The 19,512-nt window shown below is 45.6% G+C and overlaps 1 protein-coding gene across 3 annotated transcripts in view; it reads right to left on the bottom strand.

Moving 5' to 3' along the window:
- The window catches only part of EPB41L4A (erythrocyte membrane protein band 4.1 like 4A), a 219,104-nt gene extending 206,342 nt beyond the window's left edge, over positions 1-12,762 (bottom strand). For 2 of the 3 annotated variants that reach the window (XM_038770474.1, XM_038770472.1), the window contains exon 1: positions 1,204-1,503. In XM_038770474.1, coding sequence (XP_038626402.1) covers positions 1,204-1,302 — 99 coding nt within the window. In that variant the 5' untranslated portion in view covers positions 1,303-1,503. Of the gene's footprint in view, positions 1-1,203; positions 1,504-12,706 lie in introns of those variants that run through there. The other variant, XM_038770473.1, reaches the window with a different exon arrangement.
- Between the last annotated feature and the right edge of the window lie 6,750 nt (positions 12,763-19,512).

Raw genomic sequence — 19,512 nt, forward strand, 5'->3', positions numbered from 1 at the left:
CTTTTGAAACAAAGAAAAAATGATACATTAAAAAAACCTCAAAGAAAACTTGCTTTGTTGGCTTGTAAGGAGTAACTCCAAATGAAACTCTAAATGCCAGAAGCAGCTCTTTCATTATAATAATCAGAATACTTTCAGTAAAGGTCAGGGCAATATGACTGGAGCCATTGATGTCTCTCTAAATTGCTGGTAGCCATGATCAGACCTGGGTATATTTGAATCATGTTCATAAATCACGGCAAGATCAAAGCCTTACAGTTAGCTTGGAGAAACCATCCTATCTTCCCTAGCAGGCAAGAGCTAGGCATCTAGGTTGCTATGGGACTGATTCTTCCCGGAGGTAAGCGTCACCAAATTGCTCAGGACTTAACCACCCCAGGAGGCTGAACTTCATTCAAGTAAAGCACAGTAGTGGATTTAAGGAAAATTTTCACTTCTCAGAAATTGATGTGCTCTATTAAAAATGGCATTTTCTCTCCCCAGGTCGTTCAGTAATGGTACATTATTCTAAAAGTCAACTGACAGACCGACAACAGCGTCTCTGTGTAAAGTTGTAGGAAAAAAAAAAAAGCCAAACCCCACACTGCTGGAATTGTAGTAGAAACACTGTTGCAAGACCAAACACATGTGAGCATAGAACTGTTGACAATTTACATCTGGAAAGCAGACATATGGCTTGGCTATCATCCCTAATCAACCGGATTTCCTTCATGGACACCTAGCCTTTTTTTTTTTGGGGGGGGGGGGTGTCAGAAGGAGGGAATGAAGGAGAAGATTCTGCAACGGTAGCTGCATTTTAATGACTTCCAACCAGAGGAAAGTCATTTCTGAGTCACTCCCGATGATGTTAAACATGATGGGAAAGAAAACCAGTTCTCTCGTTACAAGACGAAGATCTCTACGTCAAATGTTGGGTTGCTCCAACACCGCAGTTCAATAAAACGCAATTGCCCCCTCCCCGCACCACGATCTGACGTCCTGGATGTTCCCCTTTCGGGGGCTTGACAAGAGGGTGGGAGAGGAAGGATTTGTTTATATTTGCAGATAAGAGCTTATTGATTTTTTTGGAAGGGAGAAGGATAGAAGTTTTCATCTTGAGAAAAAGTGTATGGCGGGGGAGCCCTAATAAAGCGCACTGGTCACCCCATCTCCCTCCCCACCGTTAAGGCTGCAGACAAAGCCACTGTCCCGAGCCCTTCTTACCTTGATCCCCTGCTGCTGGGTGGTCAGAGGCAACTTGGACTCATCCAGGAGCAAAACTTCGCAATAAAATTCTTCCGGGACCGCACAGAAACAGCCCATGTCGACGAGAGAGAGAGAGAGAGAGAGAGAGAGAGAGAGAGAGAGAGAAGGGGGGGCGGGGGCGGCCCCGGGAGGATGTGTGGCCAAAGGACAGCCCGGCGGCGCCGGCCGTCAGGCCCCGGCCCGCGCCGCTACAGCCGAGCCCCAAGGCCGCTCCGCTCCGCGCATCCTGCGCTTCCCTTCCGCGACCTGGACGAGAAACGAGACGCGGAGGGAGCGGGAGACAAGTGGCCGGTCCAGATGTGTCTGGCCTCCGCCGCCCCTCCCTTCTCGCAGCCCCAGCGCACCAGGGCTCCTCCTCCTCCTCCTCCAGCCGCCGCCCCCCGCCCTTGCCCCGGCAGGTCACCCCGCAGAGGAGATGTCTTTGTGTGAGCGGACCCTCCCTCCGAGGAGCAACACGGCCACCCCCAAAAGGCGATGGGGGGAGAGGAGCGGCTCCTCTGCCTCCCCTAGGCCCCCCACCAGAACCCTGCGCTCCCGAGCCGGCAGGAGGATAGTTAACTGGGGGGTGGGGGGTACAAAGTCTGCTCGCCCCAGGCAAAGGAAACGTCTTTTCGGCTTCTGCTTCGGAAAGCGGAGGAATCAGAGTTCCCCATGAACCTGCGGCCGCCGCCCGATCCCCGGGAAAGTTGCTGCGATCGCCACCTGCTCGGCCAAGGGCGGGGGGGGAGTGGATCGGAAGGAGGGGGGACCACCCGAAGGGGAGAGGAAAAGAGAGGGGGTGGGGGGCTCACTCCAGGTCGGAACCACGAGCCAGTCGGGCTTGCTCCACCTGAGCCGGGTTGCGGGCCATCGGGCCGCTCAGGTGGTTCGGAGGCGGGACCATCGAGGCGGCAGTGACCCCTACTGGGTCCCGACATCCGTACACCCAAAGCCCCCCAGAGATGATATTAATAATAATAGCATTTGTTATGCGCCAAGCACTGTTCTAAGCGCTGGGGTAGGCACAGGGTAATCAGGTTGTCCCACGTGGGGCTCACACTTTTTAATCCCCATTTGACAGATGAGGTCGCAGGCCCAGAGAAGTTAAGTGACTTGCCCAAGGTCACACAGCAGACATGTGGCAGAGTCGGGATTGGAACCCACATCCTCTGACTCCCAAACCCGTGCTCTTTTCCACTAAGCCACGCTGCTTCGCATCCTCAGAGACCCCGTTCCCCATCTGCTTTCCTCGGTTCTTTGGGGGATACTCGACCTAGAAGAAATCCCCCTCCCCCCCTCAAGACTTTAAGATCCCTGCGGGCAGGGAATGTGTTTATTATCGTGGTGTATTCTCCCGGGCGCTTACTACAGTGCCCTTCCCAGGGTAAGAGCTCGGTAAATACGATCGAACCAAGAGATCTTGCTCATGAAAATGGGGTCCGTGGCTCAAACGCCGAACGAGTCATCCAGAAAATCCAAAGCAATCTTGATTTGCATCTAACCCATGACAGTCAGGGTTGACCCTTCCCCACCCCAGTCGGTCCATAGTCCCACTGGGACCCAGGTCTACGGCTTGAATTTATAAAGCAAAATAGAAACCTAGGCAACCAGTACCGTTTCGCTGAAACTACTTTCTTAACTTTGGCATGGCCTTGATGATTGTTCACTTAGAACAGCACTTGTTTTCGTTTGTCTTCAGGTGAATAATCTAGGTTTAGTTAATGGCTTAATACAGTTAACTGCCATATCTGGTTTAAGGACATAACCTAGTAATCTATTCCCTGCCCCCAGAGAGCTGAGGTGGATTATCAAGTGTTTATGCTCAACTTGATTAGGCAAATTGGAGCTTTGGACAAGAGAATCACGTGGGAACCCTTAAAGCCTTATTTTTGATGATCTAGATGGACTCTAGTCACAGGCATGGAAAAGAACCCAGCTTGTAATAAGCTACAGAAAGAAAGTTTGAACATTCTGCTTGATTCTGGGTTCACTGTCCCTAACGGCTCTTGGAAATCATCTGACTTGCCCTCCCTTGAGACAGCTACAGGGTACCAGCAATAATAATTTCAGTATTTGTTAAGCACTTAGTATGTGCCAGGCACTTTACTAAGCACTGGGTAGATACAAACTAATCAGGTTGGACACGGTCCCTATCCCACATGAGGCTCACAGTCTTAATCCCCATTTTACAGATGAGGGAACTGAGGCAGAGGGAAGTTAAGTGACTCACCCAAAGTCACACAGCAGGCAAGTAGCAGAGCTGGGATTAGAACCCAAGTCCTTCTGACTCCTGGACCCATACTCTATCCAGTAGGCCATGCTGCTGCTTCTACGGGGTGTGTTTTCAATGCCATGGATTTCATAGTCCCATGCTTTCTTCATTTTGACTATGAGTAGCAGCATAGGTGCCAACTCTTCATTTAAGTTCACAGGCACATTTTGGGCAGGGCTTTTAGGAAGCAGGGGACTTTGAGGGGGGAAAGAGACAGTGGGGGAAAAAGAGGCAGAGTAGTCTAACAAGAGTGTGAGAACCTCCCCACTTAAGTATCAGAGGCATGTACTAGTTGTCACTGGCCTGCTTAACAATATATCTTTCTGTCACTGTCAGCTGGTATCCAGGTAAACCATTAAAACTTTTTTTTTCTCTCTCTCTTCCCCTGACCACTATGGCCCTTTGAACTTGTGTCCCTGTCATGGGTTCTCCCTTGATTCTATTTCCCTGTACCCCCAAACTTCTACACAGTAAAAATATCACTGACAAATAAAAGGTAAGGTAATGTATTGCTCAAAGTAGTCAGGTAAAATATCCATACTCACTGAAAGAAGCCCCCTTTGGTCTGTCAGTGATATTTTCACTGTGAAATGTTGGTAGTGTTGGTGAAACAATAGTTATTCCAGAAATAAATTAAATGCTTTTAACACTGAGGGCTGTTTTTTTTTTTAACCCATGCACAGCATAATTTAATCATGTGTAAAGTTGAGAAGAAGCTTGACCTAGTGGATAGAGCACAGGCCTGGGAGTCAGAGGACATGAGTTCTAATCCCAACTTTGCCACTTGTCTGATATGTGATCTTGGGCAAATCACTCAACTTCTCTGTACCTTCAGTTGCCTCATCTATAAAATGGGGATTAAGACAGAGTCCCATGTGGGACAGGGACTGTGTCCAACCTGATTGTCTTGCATTTACCATAAGCACTTGACAAATACCATTTTTAAAAAGCCATATTTTATGCTTTGATCTCTTTGGGGATAATTTGTAATGTCTTTTCTGGTCAAGATAACATTTTGTCATTACAAGTCTATGTAAATGAAGCCAAACTCCAAACACATTGAGCCTAGTTATGGAAAAATCTGCATGGTGTCCTACTGCTAATGAGAAGGATCTTATTTTGCATAAACCATTCTTTCTAACCCCTTTGCTGTCACATGCACTTCAAGTTATCTTGCCCCAAAGTATTTTTGAGGTAGGGTGTTCTCATTAGGATAGTTCATTTAAATGACATATGTCACCTGTCATCTTTATATTCTCATACTCTAGAAAATGTAAACTTAGTAAAAAAAAAAAAAACCACTGTTAAAACCATAAGCCACAAGGGGGCCAAGAATTTAATTCTAAAAAGAATTGAGAAGCAGCGTGGTCTGGTGGAAAAGAGCATGGGCCCGGGGATTCGGAGGACCTGAGTTCTAATCCTAGCTCTGCCACTGTCTGCTGGGTGACCTTGGGCAAGTCTCTTCACTTCTCTGTGCCTCGGTTACCTCATCTGTAAAATGGGGATTAAGACTATGAGCCCTACATAGGATATGGACTGTGTCCAACCTCATTAGCTTGTATCTACCCCTGTGCGTAGTACAGTGCCCGGCACATAATAAGCGCTTTACAAATGCCATTTAAAAAAAAAGTAGTCCTTAGGGAGTGACTTTTCCAAGGGAAAATGCAAATACCTTGTAAATCAGCAATAAAACTAGAACTGGAGGAGGCTTTAGGTACAATAATAGGTAGGTAAAATGGCCCACCCTAAGAGGTACGATTGTGAAGTTGAAATACATTTATAGAGTTACCGCCAACCTTAGGCCACACCAGTCAGAAGCGATATCCTTCTGGAGGGTGGAGTGGGGTGGGGAGCTAATTCCCTTCCTCTGGTTTTTTCCACCTCCACCCCTAACTCCTTGTTGAAACAATAGCAAGGAGGAACCAACCTCGGAAGTAATGGGAAGACTTTGAGGATCCAGGCACTAGCCACTTGGGAGAGCCCCCTCCCTATATCAAATGTCCCCCCCCCCCCCCATCCCCCTTCTGGCACTTCTGTGTTTGAGCACTCAGTTGTGAAAGTAAAAATAAAGTCTGTTTTAGGTTTGTAAACACCTAGCCCTCACACAGCACAACACTAGTAATAATAATGATGGCATTTATTAAGTGCTTACTATGTGCAAAGCACTGTTCTAAGCACTGGGGAGGTTACTAGGTGATCAGGTTGTCCCATGGGGGGCTCACAGTCTTAATTCCCATTTTCCAGATGAGGTAACTGAGGCCCAGAGAAGTTAAGTGACTTGCCCAAAGTCACACAGCTGACAATTGGCAGAGTCAGGATTTGAACCCATGACCTCTAACTCCAAAGCCCGTGCTCTTTCCACTGAGCCATGTGCTTCACTAGTAGACTTCTCTTCCTGATACTTGCTTATGGCCATATATGAGGCAGAGTTGTTGTCATTGGTACCCATGATAACACCTTCCACTACACATTCAAGTCATTCATTACCAATTTAAAATATACAGTTACATCATTGTCTGAGCGCCAGTACCTCTTTCATTACAAATTAAGCACTACTCAGCACAATAACATAGTTTACTAATACTGGTAACAGACAGCTTTCACTCGGCATTATCACCTAATGCTATTTCTACCTCATTGAAGGCTTTGCCAAATAAAAATCGAGTCACTTTCCTAGGGCATTATTAATTTTGATCTGTTGTCCCAACATAGTTGAAAATCATAATAATCTGTTGGAATTGTAATAATGATTGCATTACTATGTGCCGAGCACTGTTCTAAGCGCTGGGGTAGATACAATATAATCAGGTTGTCCCAATTGGGACTTACAGTCTTAGTCCCCATTTTCCAGATGAGGTAATGGAGGAACAGAGAAGTTAAGTGGCTCACCCAAGGTCACACAGCAGACAATTGGTGGAGCCAGAATTAGAGCCCACGTCCTCTGACTCCCAAGCCCGTGCTCTTCCCACTAAGCCATGCTGCTTCTCAAGAAAGCTTCTGTAGAAAGCCTTGCTTTTCTAAACCCTCATATTCAAGCTGTCCCCAAATCCTGTCATTGCTACCTTCCCAACATCTCTAGAAACTGCCCGTTCCTCTCCATCCAAACAGCTACTGTGCTGATTCAGGCACTTACCATATAACACCTTGACTACTGCATTGGCCTCCTCACTGACCTCCTTGCCTCCTGTCTCCATCCACTTCAGTCCTTCATGCTGCTGACTAGATCATTTTTCAGTTTTCATGCCTCCCCACTCCTCAAAAAATCTCCAGTGGTTGCCCATCCACCTACATACCAAACAGAAACGCCTCTTTCTTCTTCCGATGCCGTCGAGTTGTTTCCACCCATAGCGACTCCATGGGCGCACCCTCTTCAGAACTTCCCTTCTCTCTCAAAGTCATTCTGGTATGTGTATCCACAGAAACTCCTTACCATCGGCTTTAAAGCATTCAATCAGCTTGCCCCCTCCTAAGTTACCTCACTTCTTCCCTATTACAACCCAGTTCACATGTGTTGTTCCTCTAATGCCAACCTATTCGCTATACCTCAAGCTCATCCACCTCGCCCACATCCTCCTTCTGGCCTGGAACTCCTTCCCCCTTCGTATATATGACAGACCACCTCTCTCCCCACCTTCAAAGCCTTATTAAAATCACACCTCCTCCAAGAAGTCTTCCCCGACTAAGCCTGCATTTCCCCCACTCCCTCTCCCTTCTGCATCACCTGTGCTCTTAAGTACAGCCCTTAAGTACATACCTGTAACTTATATTGTCTGTCTCCTGTAAACTGTAAGCTCCTGGTTGGCAGTGAACGTATTGACCTATTGTATTGTACTCTCGCAAGTGCTGAATACAGTTCTCTGCACACAGTAAGCACTCAAATGCCATCGATTGATAGCTTTTACATCAGTTATATCATCTGTCCTCATAACATTCCTATGACATAAGGCAAGATGGGTATTCATTTTCCCGTTTTGTAGATGAAACAGGGGCCCAAAACTGGTCAGTAACTTCGAGCAGCCTCACTAGAGTAACCTCTGAACTACACTCAACATCGAATGGATAGTCAGGATCATCAAAAGTAGGTCCTGGAGTACTGTCAGCATTGAGACAATGCACACAACATAACTTTGCCCACATTAGACATGTGAAAATAATGGATGGTAGCAGTATTCCCAAGCAGCTGCTCTTTGGTGAACTGAAATGAAGGACAAATGCTTAGTACAGTGCTTTGCACACAGTAAGCACTCAATAAATATGATTGAATGAGGACATGAAAGTGAAGGGGGGGAGGAGGTAGTGAGGACAAATTTAAAGACGTGTTTGGCCTCCAGCTTTTGATATAATAATAATAATAATTAGTATTATTACTGTTGTATTTGTTAAGCCCTTACTATGTGCCAGGCACTGTACTAAGTGCTGGGGTAGAAACAAAATAATTGGGTTGGACTCAGTCCCTGTCCCACATAGGGCTCACCATCTTAATCCCCATTTGCAGATGAGAAAACTGAGAAACAGAGAAGTCAAGTGACTTGCCCAAGGTCACACAGCAGACAAGTGGTGGAGCCAGGATTCAAACCTAGGTCCTCTGACTCCCAGGCCCAAGCTCTTCCTACTAGGCCATGCTGCTTCTCTCCATCTTCACATCTCCTCAAAGAGGTCTTCTCCAATTGATTTCTAATCTCCCTACTTTATATCTCCCAACTGAAACTTCAACATTTCCATGTCACCTAAGCACTTAAGGACTCACAAGTCCCTATAGTACTTATGTACATACCTTTATGCTCTATTACTTCCTCCTATCTGTAACGTATCTTACTTTCTGTCTCCTCTGATAGACTGTAAGGTCCTTGAGGGCAGGATTCATGTGTACTAGTTTTACTGCAGTCTCCTAAGCACTTATTACAGGGTTCTGCCTACAGCAGACACTCAATTGGTTGCATGGCCTTAGTGGGAAGAGCATGGGCCTGGGAGTCAGAGGAGCTGTAGTCTAATTCCAGCTCGGCCACTTGCCTGCCGTGTGACCTTGGGGAAATCACTTCACTTCTCAGGACCTCAGTTTCCTCCTCTATAAAATGGGGATACAATATCTGTTCTCTCTCCTACTTAGACAGTGAGCCCTATGTGGGACAGGGACTGTGCCTGACCTGATTATTTTGCAGCTACCCCAGCGCTTAATACAGTGTTTGGCACATAGTAAGTGCTTAACAAATACTACAATTACATCATTATTATTGATTTAACCTTCCTCTACAGACTACTCTTGGACCTATCTGATTTTCTGTTAATATCTGATCTGCCACTCTTTATGGATTTTCCTGTCATCCTTATTTGGGTGAACTTTCCATTTTTGAATGAATGGCCTTTCCCTCTGCTGCCCTTTCCACCCTTGCCAGTTAGTCATGCAGCAGGCGGGGTAGGGAGGGGCTTCTGTTTAATTGATTGATTTTTTTTTTTGAACTGTACCAACCATTTTATCTGAGAGTCTTAATTTTTAAGTCTTGAGGGGTCTAGTTTCAATTTTTGGATGAGCCCTACATTCCTGTTGCCTGTTTACTTGTTTTGATGTCTGTCTCCCCGCTTCTAGACTGTATGCCCGGTGTTATCTCTCCTTATTGCTGAATTACACTTTCCAAGCGCTTAGTACAGTGCTCTGCACACAGTAAGCACTCAATAAATATGACTGAATGAACGAATGAATGAGCACAATGCCCTGTTAGTTTGCATACCTCTGTGACCATCTCTCTGCAGTGGTAGAATAACCTACTAACTCTTTGGCCTTGGGTCCTGGGTCTGATTTTGGCTGTGCCACTGCAAATGGGCCCAGAGTGCCCCAAGGAGTTCTGTCTTTTCTTCTGTCTTTCTCTACCTCTCCTTCCAGCACTTAGAACAGTGCTTGGCACGTAGTAAGTGCTTAATACAATAATTATTATTGTTTCAATTTCTCTAATTTTCACTGTCTTTATCTCTCCAGCTATCGCTGTCACTTCTTTTCATTGAACCAGCAATTCCTGTTTCTGTTCCTCAGTCTTTCTCTGGATCTGTCTCTATCTCTGTCAGTCTCTTTCTGTTCTCTGTCTTTCCTTCTGTGTTTGCCCTATAATTATTCTGGAGGTCTCTGGCGGTCTCTGTCCCTCTATGACGCTCTCTCTCTACTGAAAGGGCTCAATCTAGGGTGCTATGACTCCCCCACAATTCCCAAAGTTTGCAAACATATTCGACTCCCACGGCCCATATCCAGAGGTCATGGCACGTACCCTTCTCACTTGGTGGCAAACCACCCAATACTCATATCACCAACCTCCGCTCCCTTCCACCCATATAACCACTCTGTCTGCTCTACTAGGCTGGAAGGGATTAAGGCTAGGTTTACCCCAGAACTAAGCACATAATAAAAGCTTAAAATACAATTTTTAAGCTATTATTATCATCAATAAAATGCCAGGGCCCAAGGAACAATTGGAAAATGTAGTCTTAACTCTTCCAAGACACCACACATAGAGCAGTTAGTGGCACAATATTAGTATTGTTAAGATTTCAAAGACAACATGAACCTTCCTTTGTAAGAGGCTCTGCAGCCAGACCTACCTAGGGAGAGCAAAATGCATGATTGAGCAATTATACAGTGAATCTGGGACAATCCGTGCCACCAATCTAGATAATTTAGCCAGATAATAAAACCCTCTTGTAGTACCTGAATTACCCTGATTGACTGCAAGAAAAGACCATTCCAAATTCACCACGTGAGTGGTGATCTTCTTTTGGGTTTGAGGTGGATGTCAGTGATTTAGTGAAAAGGATTTTTGAAAGAAATGAAGTGAAGGTTCTGTATTGCCCTTTCTTCTAGAAACGCTGCCTCTATATGCCATTTTAGGTCTGAGAACGTCTGTCCCAAATCCCTTCATCCTGGGGCAGATCTAAGCAAATGTGAGATTCCTGTTCTATGCAAAGGGCGGCGGGGAGGGGGGTTTACAAAAGATTAAGTGCATTGTGAATGCTTTCAGTCCTTTCTGCTTGTTTGAGCTGATGATGGCCATACACAGCACCCACCCAGGCAGGATGGCAGCTTGTTGGCCACACGAAAGTCTCACGTGACTGGCAGCCGGTGGCCTCCGCTGGTGACTGGGAAAACATATGGTATCCAGTTCAATATCTGGTTTCATTTGATGAGTGAGGTGTTTTATTTACTCTGGGAGCAAAATCCTTTTATTCCCTGCCTGGATTACTGGTTATCCCAGTGCCTCGGGAAAACTACTTTCAGCCAGCACTAGCCAACACATAATGCATGGTTTCCAGACTTGTGCTTTCCAGGCCCTAGTACAAACTTATTGTTTATTCAGCCGACCTCTGAGGCATCTTTTATGTATTAGTGAGGGGGAGGCTGATTGGGAAATGCTGCTATTCTTTGCATTCTTGGCAGGAAGTAGAACTAAGGACAACTTCTACCTCTTCAAATTCACCCTTTCTTGCTATAACGCTGCCCTCTCTTCTGCTCAACAACATTACTTCTGCTCCTTCACTGACTCCCATGCCCACTGCCCCCACCAATTACCCCAGGCCTTAAACTCCCTTATGAGGTCCCTAGTCCCTCCTACCTCCTCTCTTAACCCCAATGGCCATGCCAACCGCTCTGTTAACAAAATTGAAACCATCAAGTGTGAGGTCCCCAAAGTCCCTCCGTCATCTCTCCAACTCTGTCCAGGGCCTACTTCTACTCGCTCATTCTTTCCAGCCATCTCTCAAGAGATCTCTTGCCTGCTCTCAAAAATCTACTCCCTCTGCCTGTGCCTCTGACCCCATCCACTACTGACTCTTTGTTCCCGTCCTTCTTCCCTCTGTAATCGCCACCTTCCATCGCTCACTCTGCTGATTCCTTTCTGACTTCAAATATCTCCAAGTCTCCTCTGTACTAAAAAAGCCGGTACCCTGTGACTATCACCCCTTTCCTTGTTACCATTCCCATCCAAACTCTTGCAATGGGGTATATAAACCTATTTCCTCCACTTCTTCTTCCCACGTTCTCTTCTTGATCCACTAAAATCTAGTTTTCACCTCCTTCACTCCACTGAGACTGCATTCTCTAAGGTCACCAGTGACCTTTTCCTCACCAAATTTAATAGTCTCTAGTCTTTTCTAATCCTTCTTGACCTCACAGTCACCCTTAACACAGTGGACCACTCCCATCTCCTGGAAACCTCATCTAATCTTGGTTTTGTCAGGGCACTTCTCTCCTGCCTCTCTGGATACTCTTTTTCAGTCTTCTCTTCTGCTTCTCACTCCCTGACTGAGGATGCCCCTCCAGGTTCTGTTCTCAGTCTTCTGTGATACTCATTTCCTTGAGAAACATATCCACTCCCTTGGCTTCAACTACCACTTCTATGCGAGTGACTCCAGAATCTATCTTGTTAGGCCTGATGTCTCTCTGACCTCTCTCTCCATTTGCAATCTAGCATTTCCTCTTGCCTTTTACTGGAACCTCACTCTGCGCACATCTCCCCACTCCTCAAAAACCTCCAATGGATGACCACCCATCTCTGCATCAAACAGAAACTCCTGGCCATTGACCTTACGGCACTTAATCAGCTCTCTCCCTCCTACCTAACCTCAGTCCTCTCCCACTATAACTCAGCCCACACACTTTACCCCTCTAAAACAACCTACTCTCTGTATCTCAATCCTCTCTCTCTTGCCACTGACTCCTTGCTCACGCCCTCTCTCCTGCCTGGAGCAACCTCCCCCTTCAAATCCAACAGATCACCACTCTCACCATATTCAAAGCCCCACTAAAACTATAACTCCCCCAGAAAGCCTTCCCTGACTAACCCCTCATCACCCCACACAATTCTCCCTCCCTTCTGTGTCACCTAAGCACTTGGGTCTGTACCCCTTAAGTACTTCAATACCCCACCTCCAGCCCCTCAGCATTTATGTACATATTTTTAAACTCTGCTACTTTCTCAACCTGTAATTTATTTTAATGTCTGCCTCTCCTACTAGATTGTAAACTCCTTGAGGAATGTCCACCAACTCTACTGTACTCTTCCTGGCCCATGCTCTTTCCACCAGGCCACACTGCTCCATATGTATACACAACACACACACTTCCAACACATCACTCCATTCCTCAAAAAAGCTTTATGTACTGAACTGCTAATATTCTAAGTCATCAAAATTGGTTCCATGCAAATGACTCAAATGAAAAAGTCTACTTACAGCAGAGTTAGTGCACAAGGGCATTTTGTGTCATCCCAGAATTGGCTCCAAGTGGCTCCCATCTTATCACAGTCAAGGAAAAAATCTGGAAAAGATGACAAGAACATTTCAATATTTTCCTCAACTCACCTTTCATTATTGAAGATGAGGCTCTTTGAAACTTAAGAAAACTCTCCAAAGCATACCTAAGACACAGCACTTGTCCCAACAAGAAGCAGCATGACCTAGTGGATAGAGCATGAGCTTGGGAGTCAGAAGAACTTGGGTTCTAATCCCAGCTCTACCGCTTGCCTGCTGTGGGACTTCTCTGTGCCTGTGTTCCCTCTTCTGTAAAATGAGGATTAAGACTGTGAGCCCCATGTGACTTTGGGCAAGTCACTTAACTTCTCCGTGCCTCAATTACCTTCTCTGTCAAATGGGGATTAAGACTGTGAGACCCACGTAGGACAACCTGATTACCTTGTATCTACCTCAGTGCTTAGAACAGTGCTCGGCACTTAGTAAGCGCTTAACAAATACCATTATTATTATTATTACATTATAGGGACTATGTCCCACCTGATTTGCTTGTATCCACCCCAGCACTTAATGCAGTGCCTGGCACATAGTAAGTGCTTAACAATTACCACAATTATTATTATTAAGTCCTTCCGAGTCCCAGACCCATGCTCTATCCCCTAGCTCTCACTGCTTCTCTCATCTTACAACCCTTCCTCATCCGTTACTGAATCTTCTAGGGTTGGCTGCTGCTGCTGCTGCTACCGCCTTCTCTTGATATCAATCAGGGCTAATGAATGATCATTAGCACTGGCCTCCCTCTCCTGTATTAGCCTACCCTTAGGCTTGACAGTGACTTGTCAATGAATGCTAATGGCTGTTCATTAGTGTGCACTGATGCACCTCCTCCTCCACCCCATCTCTTTGAGAAGGTGTCTCAGGCTTGGCTGTTTGCCACAATCTAAGTCAGTCAATCATATTTATTGAGCATTTCTTTTGTGCACAGCACTGTACTAAGCTCTTGGGAGAGAACAATATAACAGACACATTTCCTGCCCTCAAGGAGCTTACAGTCTAGAGGAGGAGACAGACATCAACATAAATAAATAAATGACAGATGTGTACATAAGTGCTGTGGGGCTGGAAGGGGGGATGAATAAAGAGAACAAGTCAAGGCGATGCAGGAGGGAGTGGGAGAAGAGGAAAGGAGGACTTAGGGAAGGCCTCTCGGAGGAGATGTGCCTTCAATAAGGTTCTGATGGCAGGGGGAGAGTCCTTGCCAAATCTAAGATTTGGAGATTTGGGAGCCTGGCAAAACAAAAGGGAGTGGGGAAAAGGAGGGCTGAAGAGATACAGCTCAGTAAGTACGATGTCATCTGAGACACCCAGCCCATTAGTGGCCTAGCAAGTCCATTTCTGGGCCCTGATACCAAGAGCTCAGGGACTGCACTTGCGAAGGGCTTTCTGTTGGGTCACACACCAGGTATCCAGCCCGATTATCAGGTACTTTGTTGGAACTATCTGACTGAAGTACCTGACTTACATAAAAAAGCCAGTAATACCAATCAATCGATCATATTTATTGAGCACTAACTGTGAGCAGAGCAGTGTTCTAAGTGCTTAGGAGAGTACAATATTACAACAGATATATTCCCAGCCCACAGCAAGCTTGCAGTCCAGCAGGGGAGACAGACATTAATATAACCAAAAACTAAATAGGAGGGAGAATTACAGACTAAAGAAGCCCTGTTTTCATTTTCCCTCTTGCTTCTCTTTAGTACTGAGCCAACCCAAAGCCGTTTATAAAAATCACCACTAATGCCACTCAAGGATTCGGCATTCCCCACAGAGCCCTACACAGGCTTCGGTCACATGCCAGGTCTTGGGTGAAAGTTCAGACGGGGCCAGGTACATTCACTCCCACCCGGAGTCTCCTCCAGCTCCTCTGGACTCCCACCCAGCATGGCATGGAAAAAAATCCCACATGCACAGCTCACTGTTAAGCTCAAATCCCAGTGGAACTGAGGGACAGCATCACATGCACACGGTAACTGCAAGGGCAGCGCTCAGAAATGAAGGAAAGACTTCCTCGCTTGGAGCGTGATAAGCATATGGAATATGTTATTAAGAGACATTGCGCAGGCTGAATTATATCAGCAGTTTCAAGAGGGGTCTGAATCAATACATCAGTGACTAGAACACAAAGGATTGCTAGAGAGAAAATGAGGGACGCCAGCTGGTACATCTATAACATTCAGGCAGGCAACCAGTAGTTCTGTCCAAAACCCAATTCCTCATCTTTCCTCCCAAACTCTGCCCTCCCCATGACCTTCCCATCACTGTGGAAAGCACCACCATCCTCCCTGTCTCACAAGGCCATAACCTCCTGACCTTGGGCAAGTCATGTAAGTTCTCTGGGCCTCAGTTATCTCATCTGTAAAATGGGGCTAAGAGTGTGAGCCCTATGTGGGACAGGGAGTGTGTCCAACCTGATTAACTTCTATCTACCGCTGCACTTAGAACAGTGCTTGGCACATAGTAAGTGCTTAAAAAGTACCATTAGATGAATTCGGCTGAGGGATTATGCAAATTGTACCAAAGCAAATACCCAGTCTAGCAACTCAGACAACTGGATTTGGGGGATTAAATGCTAAGGTAACCAAGTTCAATTCCATTTCTATTTACACTGAGCCACCCAGCTCTGTCATATTTGCCTATGATCATTTTAGGCAAACTTGTTTCCTAGTAGACAAAGGGGCATTGTTTCCTGGTTTATTACCAAATACCAGAATGAAGTCATGATGATCTTGCCCTGCTGGGTTTTATTGCCAAATGCAGTGAGAAAGGAAGCCAACTAACCTTAGGTAAAGAGGTAGAGCCAAAATTTCAAATTCAACTTTAAAACTGCATGGTCTTTATCTGTGTCATCCACCTGTTCAAATTTTTCATTCAAAAATAACATTTTTGAACCCAGCTCTCTCCATATGGTCCGCTTACCGCTGACGTCATTCAAGGTCAGAATCCTTTCTTGCAAAGTCACTTGAGAAGCAGCATGGCCTAGTGGATAGAGCACCAGCCTGGGAGCCAGAAGGACCTGGGTTCTAATCCTGTCTCTGCCACTTGTCTGTTGTGGGACCTTGGGAAAGTCACTTCACTTCTCTATGCCTCTGTTACCTCACCTGTAAAATGGGGATTAAGACTGTGAGCCCCATGTGAGGCATGGACTGTGTCCAACTTGGTTAGCTTGTATCTATGCCAGTGCTTAGACTGCAGCTCATTGTGGGCAGAGAATGTGTGTTAATTGTTGTATTGTACTCTCCCAAGCATTTAGTACAGTGCTCTGCACACAGTAAGCGCTCAATAAACATGACTGACTGGCTTAGTACAGTGCCTGGCACATAGTAAGTGCTTAATAAATACCATTAAAAAATCACTTTCTCTTTCCAGGTTTCCTCTACTCTTGGAAGATCTGATTTATGTATTTTGCACAAATCTTATATTTGGGGGGCCAAATTACATGGAAAATTCCTTGAATGGGCAAACTGGTGACCCCAGAGCCACCAAACTTTGTGGGTCCCCAACTTTTCACTACCAAGGTGAGATTTCCAAGCCTTGAAATCGATCTTCTAATTCACTGTTCCAAGCACGTTCCTTTAAGCCAGAAACCTGGATTATAAGGCTAAATTCAACTAATATGCAAAACAGTTCTTCAAACTCTGCTTAATCACCATAAAATTTCCATGCCAATGAAGTTTATCAACTTTCTAGCAATAATAAATGAACTTGGAGCACCATCAATTAACAATGAGAATTTCCTTTGGCTCAAAGTCACTTTCAATGCGAGGTTGAAACACTTTGCCATGTAACAGCATTGAATGCTTTCCCCATATTGCACATCAAATAATGTGATGTCCATGCAGAAGTACGCGTTTCTGTAGCAGTTTCGGGCTGTTACAGGATTTTAATTCCCAGTAGGGACTTGGCTTGGGTCTGCCCCTTTCACCTTTTCTAATGCCAATCTCAAAATTACCGTGCACTGTAGGCATTCTTAGTCATCACCTATGTCACTTCGCTTATAATTTGTTTTGTTCGAGACTGTATCTGTTTATTAGTCATTATGCCTTAAGAGACATCTGGGCACTTTTAGAAGCAATTTTAGGACTAAAAACTCCAATCTTTTGCCTTGGCCTCTTTTGCCTATCTCTCCACCGACCTCCTGGCCATATTCTGCCTCTGCCCTGGAACGCCCTCCCTCCTCAAATCAGGCTGGTGATTACTCTCCCCACCTTCAAAGCCTTACTGAAGTCCCATCTCCTCCAAGAGGCTCTCCCTAAGTCCCCCTTTCTCTTCTCCCACTCCCTTCTGTGTTGCCCTGAATTGCTCCCTTTGTTCTTCCCCCACCCAGCCCCACAGCATTTATGTACATATCTGCAATTTATTTATTTATATTAAGTCTGTCTCTCCCTCCCCCAACCCCAGACCGTAAGCTTGTTGTGGGCAGGGAATGTGTCTGTTTATTGTTGTACTCTGCCAAGTGCCTAGCACAGTGCTCTTTACACAGTAAACACTCAATAAACACAACAGAATGAATGAATGAATGAATGAATGAATGAATAAACCTTCCTGGAATTCACACTGAGAGCTGGAACCATCTGGGCAGGGGTTACCTAAATGATTCTGAAATAGACACTCCACCATTTCACCAGCCTTGCAGTTACATTCTTAATTTACTAAAGATGAAGCATCAGAAGTGAATCCAGAGAAGGAAAAAGAGAGCAGAGAATTGCCTAAGGAAATATGCTTGTTGTCTATTTGACAACTCTATTGTTTTGTACTCTCCCAAGCGCTTAGTACAGCGCTGTCCAGTGGTTACCCATCCACTTCTGCATCAAATAGGGACTCCTTACCATCGGTTTTAAGGCATTCAATCAGCTTGCCCCCCCCCCCACCCCCGCATCTTACCTCAATGATCTTCTCCTACAGCCCAGCCCATACATTTTGCTCCTCTACCATCAGTTTGCCCACTGTGCCCTGGTCTCATCTATCTCACCACTGACCCCTTTCCCACATCCCCCCCTTAGCCTAGAACTCCCTCCTCCTTCATATACCCCACCCTCATCCCCAGAAACTTACGTACATTTGTTTATGTACATCTAAATTTGTTTATTTTAATGTCTGTCTCCCTGTCTAGACTGTAAGCTCATTATAGGCAGAGAACGTCTACCAATTCTGTTGAACTGTAGTTTCCCAAGCGCTTAGTACAATTCTCTGCACACAGTACAGATTGATTATTTAATTGAAAGACTAACAAATAGCAAAAAAAACCAAACCAAAGCAAAAAAAGAAACTTTGGACAAGAGGTTAATTCACTAGAAGATTAAGCTCTTTCTCTCCAAACTGCCATTTTCCTCAAGCCTCTGGGAAAGTTCACAAGTGCCAGAGTACAGTGAACAGTAGTGACCTTAGGGGCAGGCAAATCAGCATGGCCTAGTGGAAAAAGTCTGGACAGGGGAGCCAGAGGACCTGGGTTCTAATTCTGGCTCTACCAATTGCTTGCTGTGTGACCTTGGACGGGTCACTTAACTTCTCTGTACCTCAGTTTCCTCAACTGAAAAATGGGGATTCAATACCTGCTGTCCCTCCCTGCTGGGCTGTGAATCCCAAGTGGGACAGGGACAGAGACTGGGTCCAACCTGATTAACTTGTATCTACCCCAGTGCTTGGAACAGTGCCTGACACAAATTAGTGCTTAACAAATATAATAACAATAATAATAATAAATCAGAAAAACCACCATTCATTCATTCATTCAATCGTATTTATTGAGCGCTTCCTGTGTGCAGAGCACTGTACTAAGCACTTGGGACAGTACAAATCAGCAACATATAGAGACGGTCCCTACCCTGTAGGGATATTGACCCTAGAATCAGTCGAGCTCAAAGTTCAATCTCCTTTTGCCGCCAACTTATTACAATAATAATAATAATAATAATGACATTTATTAAGTGCTTACTATGTGCAAAGCACTGTTCTAAGTGCTGGGGAGGTTACAAGGTGATCAGGTTGTCCCACGGGGGGCTCACAGTCTTAATCCCCATTTTACAGATGAGGTAACTGAGGCACAGAGAAGTTAAGTGACTTGCCCAAAGTCACACAGCTGACAAATGGCAGAGTCGGGATTTGAACCCCTGACCTCTGACTCCAAAGCCCGGGCTCTTTCCACTGAGCCATGCTGATTCTCCAACAAACTGGGTCTTCCTTAAACAACAGTTGGGCAAAGGCAAATGGAAAGGCAAAATGTCCAATTTGCCTTTAGATCACCCCAATTCAGCCTCCCAAGGAGCCTGACTCCCCCTGCTTACAGCCCCTGCAACCCAAAAGCCCGCACTGCTCCTAGTTGCAAACCTCCTGAGAGGCTTGCCTCACAGTTTCGAGAGAGCAAAATCTTTGGATATAAGGCCTAATGTGCAAAATAGCTTTAGGGTGCTGAATACATTTGAAAAGGAGAAAATGCTGCACCCATGGCTTCACATCATGATATGCAGCCTACTATCAAAGGGAAAAAGTGAAATGTGGATGGGAGTGGGGAGAGGCAGGAGGCTGGGTGGTCAGTGAGGAGGCTGATGGAGTAATCAGGGCGGGATAGGATAAGAGCTTGTATCAATCAACATGATAGCAGTTTGGGTGGAGGGAAAAGGACAATTCTAGAGATGCTGTGACAGGATTTGGAGACAGACTGAATAGGTGGGTTGAATGAGAGAGATGATTGAGGAGGATGCCAAAGTTATGGACCCTTGAGGCAAGGAGGA

The sequence above is a fragment of the Tachyglossus aculeatus genome, chromosome X3, assembly GCF_015852505.1.
Source record: "Tachyglossus aculeatus isolate mTacAcu1 chromosome X3, mTacAcu1.pri, whole genome shotgun sequence".
Taxonomy (NCBI): domain Eukaryota; kingdom Metazoa; phylum Chordata; class Mammalia; order Monotremata; family Tachyglossidae; genus Tachyglossus; species Tachyglossus aculeatus.